The sequence below is a fragment of the Porites lutea genome, chromosome 4 (assembly GCF_958299795.1).
Source record: "Porites lutea chromosome 4, jaPorLute2.1, whole genome shotgun sequence".
NCBI classification, from domain to species: Eukaryota; Metazoa; Cnidaria; class Anthozoa; order Scleractinia; family Poritidae; genus Porites; species Porites lutea.
In genome coordinates this window covers 13,948,323-13,961,463 of record NC_133204.1, presented here as the reverse complement: position 1 = coordinate 13,961,463, position 13,141 = coordinate 13,948,323, and the positions used below count along the sequence as shown (strand labels likewise).

Genomic DNA, 13,141 nt, shown 5'->3' with positions numbered 1-13,141 from the left:
CTGATAGATCGTCTGGATATTTTGATTGACAGACAATATTCTTTGCAATCTTAGAAACTCTTATTGTACTACTACAGTGGCCACTTCAGAGGCAGTTTTGATGCAAATTAAGAGAGCATTTCTCCTGATGATTTCTTATTTTGAAGAGAAATTTAACAAGCGCCGGGTTTTGTTTGAAGTTTCATCACCAATGCAGTGATTAAAACATCTTAAAAGGAATTGCTTTAAATTAGAGCATTAAATAAGCACTACTGTTAATTTCAGTTTCTTCGTTTATTGCTAAAAAGAGTTAAGCAACTATCGGTTCACAAAGTCACGGAAACTGTTACATCGAGCGCTTTGACATTACAAGGAAAGAGTTTTCTATCAGGAGCCATAATGGGAAGAGCCATTTAATGGGACAGAGACGGAAACGCCCAGTCTAGCCCTTGGGATATGTGAATTTTACCAAAGTTATTTTTAGACTAATTAAACGCTTGAATCAATCGGAAATTGGTTTCCTGAGAGGTCTGCAAACTTGTATTCAGCGCTGTCAAGAAATAGTGGCGTCCCGCGTGGAGGTGTAAACAAAGGAAATGGTTTTTTCTTGGAAGGTTGTCCCGATTGGGAGCTACGTTCCACGATATCGTCGGAAATGACTGATTTTCTAGATGATATATCAGTTTATTAGGAGGAATTGAAGTCCGCGGACAGCGATCCTATGAAATTTCAATTTCGGTACTGGAACCTCGGCAGGAAGAGAGAAACAACAGCAAAAGGCAAATAGAGGAGTGCGAATAATCGTCGCACAAAACAATCCAAGCAGCCAAAGGTCAATTCCAGTGAAGCGACGTCGACGCGCAATTCGAACGAAAACGCTAAAATGCAAGCAAATCACGGCAGAAATCAAAACTGGAAAGCAGCACAGGTGCTCACAAAAAAAGCCGAACTAGAAAGTAAACTTCGTCCCACGTGTAAGAACTTCGTATCAGAACAGCTCTAACAATAAGTCATGAAAAATTTGGAAACCAATCGAAAGCTAATGCCTAATCGAAGAAATATTCGACGCGTAGAACATTGTATCTAAAACTTGTTTCTTCAGTGGTAGAGGACACAAACAAAACCCGTCAAGTTCATTTGACATTCGAGGTTGTGGGCCCAGCGTGTCAAAACATTGCAGGAAATCATCACATTCGCGGACAAAAGAAAATCGCTTTTAGTTATTCAATCCAGGAGGCACTTTGGAGAAAATTAAAAAACCTAAAAACTTATTTAGCAGCAACAAAGAGCGGTAATTTTGGATCAGAGGGCCAATCCTGCAGACCAGAAACAAAACCCACAGAAAATCAATATGCGTGTCATGACCTCTCAGTGTGAAACAAGCGGGAAAAATCACAATTGTTAAATCAAAACTTAGAACCCTCCAGAGTCTTACGCGGGTAATCTTTTAAAGGACGGGTAGCTTGCAAACTAAACTGAACCGAACCGACCCGATGTTCAAGATCTTTTTCTTACCCTACCGAAGACGGGAGGTGTGAAAGATTACCGGAAAGCAGTCGATGCACTAAACGCATACTTTGCTCCCATAGTGGACAGTACGTATGCTAGACACTGTTTCAGACAGCTAGCTCAAGTACCAGGGGAAACAATCCGACAGTTTGCAACCAGACTCAGACGAGCATCGAAAGATTGTGACTATGGCGAAGATACAGACAACCAAATTAGTGATGAAATCCTCGGCAAGTGCACCAGCACGTACATAAAACGAAAACTCCTGGAAGAACATCAAGGCCTCACTTTATCTAGACCGCTTGAAATCGCCGAGAACTGCGAAAAAGTCGACGCACAGCTTGCTACATTGACCATAGAAGAAACGGGAGAGAATTCAGCCAGTGTAAACCGCATAGAGGGAACAAAGACAGGCCATGGCAAGAGAAATCAGTCACGAGGTACCAAAACCGGCCGTGAGAAAACTTGTCACCGATGTGGTAGAACCGGAAATTTCGGTCGAGATTCCAACTGTCCAGCAAGATGTCAATTCTGTCATCGATGTGGGCTGGAAGGACATTTTCAAGAGCAGTGCAGGACAAAGCAGAAAGGTGGAGAAAAGCAAAAACAAACCAAAGGCCACAGGAACCTCAAGGGAGGTGCTGCAAATATGGTTGGTTGCCACGACAAAGAAGAGGAACCAGTGTATGCTTTTACTATACGGTAGGAGGAAGGAATGAGGAAAAAATTGAAGTGATCATAGATTCTAGAGCAAGCACTAACATCATTGACAAAGAGACAGGGGAGTGGTTGAAGAAAAACAAAGTGAAGTGTGAATCAGCTCGCTCGAGTAGGAAACTCTATGCCTACGCATCCCAGACACCACTTGATGTGATAGGAACTCTCTCCTGTGAAGTCTCTGCAGGACGCAACACTGCTAGTGCCAAGTTTTGTGTGATCAATGGTGAAGCAGACCCCCTTCTGGGAAAGGACACTGCAACTAGTCCAGGCGTACTGAAAATAGGGATTGGCATCGCTGCAGTAAGTGCAGACCCAAAGACCATTGGTGGGATGCTACAACAGAAGTACCCAAATGTCTTCAGCGGCGTTGGAAAGTTGAAAGACCGAGCAGTACAACTCCACATCGACCCCAATGTGACGCCAGTAGCACAGCCGATGCGGAGGACTCCGTCCAGCATAAGATCAAAGTTGGAAGAAAAGATTAAAGAACTCATTGAACTAGACATTAAAATACGGAAATAGAAATTAAATACCGCAATAGAGGTATGAAGAGCACTGAACTGAACTGCCATCATATTTCTACAAAGTTTTACCAATGAAGGTATTATATTGGATAGATCGCCCCTAATTTTCGGCGTCAAGCAGAGCATGGTATCCAATGTTTGCGTTGTAAAAATAAAACGTTGCGGATTTGTTGAATAAAACAGAAAAACCCTCCAGTACACAAGACGGCACTGCAAACTCTATTTTACAAAATGTAATGATATCCCAAACTCTAGCAGTCACCAGGAGCCTATCAAAAACTGCAGGGCTCCTGTAGTCACTAATGACACATGCAATGACACCTGTTTCCCTTATTTTATTTTTTATCGCACCTACGTTTTCCAGAGAATTATTTTAGAAAGAAACAAAAAACACACTGCCCTGATAAACTAAAAAGATTTTACCAGTTATTCTCACTTAATTTCGCGAGTATTAAATCTTGCGAAAAATCATGAGCCATATAAAGCGAGTATTTAATTTCGGGATTTTTAGGGATTTATAATGCGTTTTTAGTAAATTTTGGGGGATTTTTAGATTTCGCGAGAATCAAATTTCGCGATTCGTTCCAAATCGCGAAACTCGCAAAATTTAATACTCGCGAAATTAAGTGAGAATAAGGTAGATTAAACGCATCGCTGAAAAGAAATAAAACTTGAACTTGACGCGGTTTCGTGTGATTGTTCCAACATACATCTTCAGAAGAATGAACCGTTGACTAATAAAAGAAATTTAAATGTAGAATAAGTAACTAATTAAAGAAACAATATATGACAAATGGTAGGAAATTTGTATGTCATCTAAATTGTTTCTTTCTATAACATTTTTATTCTTTTCAATATTTCTTTTCTATATGTCATTTATTGTTTCATTAATTAGTTACTTAGACTACGTTTAAATTTCTGCTTTTATCATTCGATGCAAATTTTTCTTTTTTTTCATAGGCCAACGCCCACCACGTGACCTGCAAATAACTGCCTATAAATAATGGTCTGCTCATGCGCAATGTCGTCGTTCAACTGTGTTTGGCTGCAATAGGAGCCGCTGCAAATATTATTCTGCTCATGCGTACACGAAACCACGCTTTTCTCCTTCTTGCGATCGCTCTTGCTTGAAAAATAACCGATTGCTTCGCTTCCCACAGATATTTATTCATTAAAAAACAAACTTGGAGATCGAATGATAGAACAATTATTCGACGGTTTGTACTTCTGATTGGAAGATGTTTCTTGGAACATAGGGAACATACGAAAGGTCAAGTTAAAGTTTTATTTCTTTACAGAAAAGCGTTTATATTTCCTTATGTTTATCACAGCAGTGTGCTTTTTGTTTCTTCTTAAGCTAAGATGGCCAAAAACTAAAAGTGTCCATGATTTTAAAATGTTTTGTTTCCGTCAGACGTATCCCAGCTGTTTCGCCTAACGAACAATTAAAGACCAGCTGTCATTGTCCTCGTTATGTTTATAACTCTAAGGCCCAGTTCAAAAGTTGATCTTTCATGTACTGAACCTAATCTCTTCAATCAAGTAGATGAAGAGATCGAAGTTTGAATCAATACAAAAGTGCGACATGTCTAATTTGGGTCGACCCATGAATTAACATCGAGTAGCCAACACGGCGTCTGTGGAGCGACTACGTTTCAAAGTGCAAAAAACGTCGAACCTATCATACGCCGAACAACTAATGCATAAATTACTAAAATTTATTTTCCCTTGTAAGCATTTTAAATCATTGAACATCATGAAAATGAATTGAGCCCGACTAGTGAACTTTGACGTGTGAATGAACCGTCGAACTTGTCATGTTATTTTGGTCTAAAAAAGGGAATTAAATTCGGTACATGAAAAGACCGACCTTTGCACTGGGCCTAAATTAATCAGTACTACCTCAACAATTTTACCACTTGCTAATAAGACTATAACTATTCAACTACATTTCTTTTCCATCTATTAATTTACAGTCTACGTGATGAGGGAATATTGCTTGAAATAATGATGGGACCTTATAGATCCCTTCAGCCCCTACTATTTGCATTCGTTTTATTCGCCTCTTTTTCGTATATAAAGGACTCGTTAGGTTTCCAGACACTGATCGACAGCAAAGTTCCGAAACTCGCGAACCATTTGCTCTAGGATTTAGCAGCTATACTGTTCAAATGTCATATGAGACATCTGATCTACATGTATGTTGAATCAGCCAAATCCTTTCAGAATCAATTCTGTTTTTCACTCAACGCATGTCACTTAAAATTTGCCTATTCGCTAATAAACAAGTGCATGATTTTCACAAAGCATCTTTAAGCTGAACTTATTTCCCACGGTAAAAACAACAGCATAATTTCTTAAAGATTACCTAGTTTAGGAGATAAAACGACTTCTGCAATCAGTCTAATTCTCCCAACATCTCTTAGTATACTAATTTCAGGGGCACCCAACGGCGGTTTCTTCCAAAATACTTTGAAAACACTTTTTAGGCTATCCAAAGTACTTTTAGATCTCTGTTCGGTCATCCCAGGGGAACTTAAGTCTTTTCGAAATTACAAGGACTTCAGTGATATTTTGCCGGAAATTTTAGGTGCAATTCAACATTTTACGAAAGTGAAAATTTTTCTGATTCCTCCTTCTATCACATTTTAGAATCCGAAAATTTTAGGTTTCCCTTTTCTAAGATAGTGTGACCTGGGTATTAAAATATAAAAAATTTTACTGCAGTAAATCGTAGGGAATTTATTAGACTGATAAGCTTCGAAAATTGTACATGAATCGAACGTTCATCTAGAAATTTTTAGCCGTCCGGGAGCAAAAGAAAATTCTAGACAATATTTGTTTCTCCAAATAGCTGTTTTACAGAAAACAGTCGTTGCGCGCCCCTTTAATTGTATCAACGTCTAAAACCACCTCCTCACTAAGGAAGAAAGCACAAGCTTAAGCAAAAGCATAATCCAAACATAAGTTAGGCCCGGTTCAGACGCCGCTCCACTCATGTACCGAACCTAAATTGAATCAGGTCCGACTTTGGAGCAACATTGGCGCACAGTAAAGTTTAAGCCCGTTAATAGGGAGCTTAAGCAACAACCACGGCGACGGCTACAAAAACGTCACTTCAAAAGTGAATTCGCGTTGCTTCAAACTTTATCGCGCTTACTACATCTCGTTTACTTCGTCAAATATTGGCAAATGTTTTTGGAGTTGAATTCTAGAGGACTGTATCAAAGTTCAGGAAAAGAAAAACAAAGTTGTTGCCTTGTGTTCCCGTCCTCGACAAACCGTGAATTTAGGCACTTTCACGTTGCAGTCGTGCAACAACGGCTAAGAAATGTACAAAAAAAACGTGATGGATGCGCAAAGTTGTTGTTTTGCTAATCTAAACCTATTGCTTTTTTGCCGTCCTCGTTGCTTAAGCTCCCTGAGAGGGCCAAAGAAAGTGTCCGTATAAACCGGGTTAAATTTAGAGAAAATTTGAGGCCTTACTTTCACCAGGGACAAGGAATACGGTTCGTAATAACGTGTTGTCTCTCCGTATTGAGCGGGTGTCCGTAACACGAGGTTCGACTATATAAGCATGAGCATAACAAGCTTTATGCAGAGCGAGGTGAGAATAAAGGCCGTGATATATATAAGCATAAGAGTAGGAAGAACGCAAGGTTTTTATATTCCTGTGTTGAAACTTATCAGTGCTTATATCAAGTCCATCCTCCTTAATAACGCATGCAATGCTTGCGTCTCAGTGAAGACCAGGCTTTTAAATAAAGCTAAAAGTTTTCATGCCTTCAGTGAGTAAAGTAATGCACTCTTTTTTTTATAAGAATATACTTTATAAGAATATCGAGGCTGAAACTTGCGAAATTTTAAGAATATTTTAAGAATAAAGCCGAGGCTGAGATTTTGAAAAGGATAGATATAATTTTGTGTGTTGAAACATTTGTAAATACAATACAATTTTATGTTTTTAACTTAACCGTATAAAATTATTCCTTTCTCTGAACGGCGAAACTAGCCAACAAAACGAAAAAACCTGCGCTAGCTATAGCAAAATTGTTCAACGCTAATGACAGTTCGATGAAGAAGAATATTTTCAGTCTAAAATCGGCAGAAAAATAAGAATATTCAGCCTGGGCCGGAAAAACAACATTCTTATAAAAAAAAAGTGTAGATCATGATTGCTCACTACGTTCAGTACTCAGTTTTTTAACTTAATGATATTCATGGCGCTAAGTTAAATAACCTGCGATCAAGGGCTGTATTCCTATTTTTCTGATTTACAGAAAAAAATTTTCGCCGATGATCGCAGTCTAGCTTTAAAATAAAAGCAGTCATGGTAAATATTTAAAAAGGATGTTTTGAGTTGACTCGCAGCATGGGGCACGTTAGCCAATTTTGCTTTCATCCTACCTTAGAGGTGAAAAGTAGTGTAACCACTGTTAAAAAAAAAAACAGAGAGAAGCAAAATTCTTAAATTGTGACTTTGATTGTTGCCACAACTTTGGATTAATGATCGTGAAGTTGTAATTTAATTTCTCAAGTCACAATCGCCGTTTACAATCTCTTCTGATCGTCTTCTCTCAAGATGGCCAACTGCTGGGATTCTTTGTTCGACTAAACTGGCAGATGCTAGAATATTTAACGCTAATGTGTTAACAGTGTGGCTCCTAAGGCGAAATCTCTGACAAATCCATCCCCCAATTAAACGTAAAACTTGCCTGTACTGTGGTATTCTCCAAGCGTAGAGAAACGGATTCAAAGCACAGCTAACACACAACAGCGGTACGGAGAGGGCTTGAGTAAGCAAAAACCCTGGCTCGCTGCATTCACCGCTAAGTCCTTCTTGGCAGCGTTCTTGTAAATTTGTCACAATTAGATACGGTAATAGAGATATGAAGAGCACAATGATGATTAAAACAACAGTAGAAACAATCTTTTTCTCCAACCTAATGTTTCGAAGAAAAAGCGTGACCGTCCACCCGTGTTTGCTCGCACAAAAACAACGTTTCTTGAATAACGGCGAAATTCGATGTAAGTCGCGGTGTATAGGGCACACATGATAGTCAATGGAATAGTCGTCTGAAGATGAAGATCAATTACGTGGAATACTTCCTTATTTTCATCCAAAGAGTGAGAAGTTTCAAAGGTAATGCAGAAAATCCAGATGAAAGCGTTACAAACAATTACTTTTCGCACTGTTATAAGTCTTTTATACCTCACTGAAAGCTTGACAGCTAAAAATCTATCCAGCGATAGCGCAACTACTGTAAAAATTGATATCTTTGTGGTTACATGGCTGAAAATAAGAGTGATTTTATAGAGTTTCTGCGGTTGGCCTCCGGTAGAGATGGTAAACATAGACGCAGCATACATTGACTGCACAAGACAGCCTCCTAGAAGATCGCTTAAAGAAAGACTAAGGATAAAGTACGTTGTCGCACGCGCTCGAAAATAATTGTACGGATCTTTGAATACTGTAAATAGAAGAAGGCCGTTTGTTAAGGCTGCAAATAAACCAAATAGTGAGCTACAAATTCCTGCTACCAGTGCAAATTTCGCAGTCGGTAAACCCTCAACATGGCCATGTTCATCGACTTCTTCGCTCATAATTATAACAAAGTGAAGCACTCTATGCTTACCGGAGACACTGTTTAACTCACAGATTACTGCTTAAGACTATTGAATTGCCTTGGATGCATGAATAGTTAATGAGTACTAGGGGAAAATAACGCTGATGATGAAAGTTGTTATTTTGCAGTACTTATGTCTTAATGACAAAAGTTACGTCCACGTGACAGAGAAATAATCAAACTCTACCGCCACGAAATTAACAAGCAGACGAATCGTTAAACAACAAAGAAAATTTGTTTTTGTTTGTTCAAAACATAGGATTTGATACAGCAACATCGGTGCAGTGTAAGAAATTTGAATATTTCAGCGGAAACCATGTATTCTTGTTTGCAGTTATCATTGTTAATCTTCGATGGTTGAAGAGCAAACTAACGCTTAAAATCGACGCAACAAAACGAGAGAATCTCTTTTGTTTTAGGGTATGATGTGATGAAATAAGATACTTAAGAAATATTTCTGTATAAAATGAAAAAGCTCTGTACCACTTAACTCGTAACTAATGGATTAAAAAGGTCAATAAACAGGCCTTCATGTCGGAAAAATAAAATCCGGAGCTTTTAAAAATATGACAAAGTTTTAAGTAGGATTAAGACTAGAAATGAGATTGGGAATCAAATAAGAAAATGTGCATGAAAATTGTCAACGAGTTTTCGCCGACTCTATTCATTAACAATACTGCCTTAACAAATATTTGACCATATATCATTTTCACCTTCCTGTGATTTAATACCATCTGACACAGCTGTGACCAATAAATACTCATAGATCGTCTGGATATTCTGACTGACAGACAATATTCTCTGCAATTTTAGAAACTCTTATTGTACTGCTACAGTGGCCACTTCAGAGGCAGTTTTGATGCAAATTAAGAGAGCATTTCTCCTGATGATTTCTTATTTTGAAGAGAAATTTAACAAGCGCCGAGTTTTGTTTGAAGTTTCATCACCAATGCAGCGATTAAAACATCTAAAAAGGAACTGCTTTAAATTAGAGCATTAATTAAGCACCAGTGTTAATGTCAGTTTCTTCGTTTGTTGCTAAAAAGAATAAGCAACTATCGGTTCACAAAGTCACGGAAACTGTTACATCGAGCGCTTTGACATTACAAGTAAAGAGTTACCTATCCAAAACACCCTTTATCTGGCAAATTCTAAAAATTTATGCTGTAAGCCGGAGACTTTCGAGACCTACTCGTAAAATGAGGAAAAAGTTCTGGTATCCTAATCTATCGCAACCAATAATGATTAAGCAGCGTGACGCTTGATTGAATTTTCGTAAACTGGAGAATTGTTAATGACTTTTTGGTAAGCGACTGTATAGCAGTAAGTAATCATCATTTCTGATAGACATTTTAAATTCTGCAAGCAGAATACTGTAATGCTAATCGTACTACGTGCAAATTATATTAATGCAGAGACATCAACACGACACCGAAAGAACTCAAAACAGAGCGGGATTGTAGCCATAGACAGCTGTTTCGCTATTATTGTAGCTAACTACAGCTGACATATGAGTAGGGTTATCATAAGAGGCATTAATTAAAAGAGAAGTACGATAAAACTACGCATGCAAAGAGCTGAGATAGTAAAATTGTTTCTGATCACTGTCATCAGAAAGAGTATCGAAAACCGAACAAATAAATCATTCCACAAGCGGCAAAGATGAAGCGAATCCTGCCCTGTTCTGATTGGCTACCGAGCGGTCAGGATGGGTCTCTCTTGCCCGCACGGGATTTTTCAGTTTGTTTCCACAAGTGGATCAGCAACGTTATTTCATCGCTAATATGAATCATAAGAATTTATTTTCGGAGGAAAATCGTAAAACACACTGTGCATAGACTGCGGGCAGCCTCCCTTTTTCTTCAGTTTTAGTGAGGAGCGTGCACTCGCACCAGAGCGCCGAGCGGCGAACGTGCTCTGTGGTCAACAGGGCGGATAAAGGCACTTTCGTGTCTCGCGTGTTTCGCTCCACAGACTACGAAGGAGAGACTGCTCGTAGTCTACACACTGCATTTGAGTTGAAAACTCTTCAATATGCGTGCATGTGGTGGAAACACGGGTGAAAATGTAGCGTGGGGCCTGAGCCAGAGTTGGGTCGGACATGCGCAGTTTAGGAGACCTACGACTCGTGTAACTGTTATGCTAGTTTTAGTAAAGTGATTCGAACGCTAGCTGTGTTAGTTTTGTTACATTTGGTGGCAGCGGTGGGATTCTTGCCATGGAAGATACTGTGAAAGCTTTAGAAGAGAAAGTAGCGCTCCTCGAGGCGAAACTTGGAAAGAAAAGTGAAAGTAAGGCTGGTGCAAGCGGCAGTTCACCGACCACGTCGCAAGAAAACCCGCTTCGCATCAAACCGGAGAGCTTCTCTGCGACGTCCAGCGAAAGCTGGGTGGTTTGGATACGGAAATTTAAAAGTATTGCAGCCCTTAACAAGTGGAGTCCTGAACTTCAATGTCAAATATTACCCGCGTACCTGAAAGGCCTTGCCGAACAGACTTATTACAGCCTGACTGCCGAACAAACAGCTACGTGGACAGCCGTTGAACGCGCTCTGACAGATCGATTTCATCCCAAGGAATCTCGTCAGGTACACATTTCCGCTCTACGAGCCAAATTAAGACGTCCTGACGAAGATCTACATCAACTGAGGTGCGACATTTCTTGTCTTGTGGAGCTGGCCTCTCCGGATGACCCCCCGGATAAACTCAATCGCACGGCCGGAGATTTTTTTCGTGGGTGCTTTGATCCCTATTATATTGCGAGAGAAGGTGTTGGATTTGGGGCCCAATACTTTGGATGAGGCCCTAGCGGCAGCTCAGCGATATGAATCAAATCAAAAAGTGCTAAACAAGGGAAGTGCACGAGTACTGTCTTCAACATCTGAGGAGCTGGAAAAGTTTGGCTCCCAACAGGGCACCCAAGAACCCCCAGCGTGGGCTAAGGAGCTTTTTCAGCAGCAAGCTGAAATCTTAGAGAAGCTAAAGAATATTCCTCAAGGGAGGCAAGGTAGGAATGAAGGCGTAGAACCTGGACAAGGCCCCAGAGCATGTTTTAAGTGCGGTAGCCTGTCTCATTTTATTCGTGAATGTCCACATCAAGTCCGTCCCGACCAGGGAAACGGGAGATGGGCGGGGCGCAGCCGAAAGTGACCCCGCCCGAGAATCCAAAGGGAGCATTTTTGCCTTGTGATGTCAATGGTGTTAAGTCCCAAGCCTTATTAGACACAGGTGCAGAAGCAACAATTATCAGTGAAGATTTATACAGTCGCTCTAAGACACATATAAACAAACTTGAGGCCGCACTGAAGCCTGTCCTGGGGGCCAACAATATACCCCTTGATGTGGTTGGAGAAACAGAAGTAACAATTCAGCTGGGCGCAATCAGGGCTAAGCATAAAGTGCTGGTGTGCCGAGGCTTGGCACAGCAAGTGTTGATTGGTATAGATTTTCTAACAGCTCACAAATGTATCATTAACTTTGACACTAACACTGTCTATAGTAAGGAGGGACCCAACAGAATGGTTTTTGGATGCCTTGATAGAGTTTACAGGATCACTGTGGCCGAAACCGTCACATTATCTCCAAATATGGTCGCAGACATACCTTGTGAGGTCCAAGGGGTAGATGACTTAGACGAATGTATGGGTGTACTGGAACCGGCGGACAAGTTTTCAGAAAGATATTCAGCTGGGGCCTTTCGGACGGCCGTGACTGTGAAAGGAGGTCGAATCCCAGTTCGTGTGTTCAATTACCTTACCAAGCCCCTCAAGATTTACAGGTGTAGCAGTATGGGGGACCTCTACCCATTAGCTGACGAGGAGGAATCACAGGAGGAAACCAATGTGGGTGTGGGCTACAAGGTGGTACCCCCTACGGCCTCAAAGGAAGATGTTGAGGTTGGATTGGAAGCTAAACAATGTGGTGCGGTTTTTGTGAGGGACGCTGACGTTCACAGTTCATTGGTAGAAGAGATGTTCCCGATCAGCAGCGATTTGGTCCCGGAAGAGGAAAAACTTAGGCATTATGAGGTGTTGTCCACTTACGCTGACTACCTTTCAAAGGGGCCGTGTGATTTAGGTACTGCAAAGGGCGTACAACATACCATCGACACAGGCTCTTCCAAGCCAATCCAGGTACCGCTACGAAGAGTTCCCTTTCACAAAAGGCAAGAAATGCGCAACCAAGTGGATGAAATGCTCGAAGCAGAGATTATAGAACTGTCCGATTCCCCTTGGTCCTCTCCGGTGGTTTTAGTAGCGAAACCTGATGGCAGTCAACGTTTCTGTGTGGACTACCGCGCTCTTAACTCGGTAACCAAGCGAGACTTGTACCGCTTCCTCGGTGTGATGACATATTGGAGAGTTTATCGGGGGCACAGTGGTTTTCTCATCTCGACCTCCTTAGGGGATATTGGCAAATTGATGTGGCAGAGGAAGATCGGGAAAAGACAGCGTTCGCAACTCCGGATGGTCTTTACCAATTCCGCAAACTAAGTTTTGGCCTTACGAATGCACCTGCATGTTTTATGAGGGCTATGCACCTTATCTTGAAGGGTTTATGCTGGTCAGACTGTCTAGTGTATCTAGATGATATCATTGTCTTTGGTCGAACACTACAGGAGCATAGGGAGAGACTGTCACTTGTGTTGTCACGCTTGACAGAAGCAGGCTTGAAGATTAACCCCAAGAAATGCAAGCTTTTGTGTGAACAGGTGGTTGTGTTAGGTCACGTCGTGTCACGGGAGGGCATATCTACTGATCCAGAGAAAATAAGAGTCATAAAG

The 13,141-nt window shown here is 40.7% G+C and overlaps 1 protein-coding gene and 1 pseudogene across 1 annotated transcript; one reads left to right on the top strand and one right to left on the bottom strand.

Moving 5' to 3' along the window:
• Positions 1–7,257: 7,257 nt before the first annotated feature.
• LOC140934247 (adenosine receptor A3-like) lies at positions 7,258–8,427 on the bottom strand (annotated as a pseudogene).
• A 3,017-nt stretch (positions 8,428–11,444) lies between these two features.
• Positions 11,445–12,851, top strand: LOC140934246 (uncharacterized). Its single transcript, XM_073383906.1, has one exon. It carries the CDS (start codon positions 11,445–11,447, stop codon positions 12,849–12,851), a length of 1,407 nt encoding a protein of 468 aa, XP_073240007.1.
• Positions 12,852–13,141: the final 290 nt, after the last annotated feature.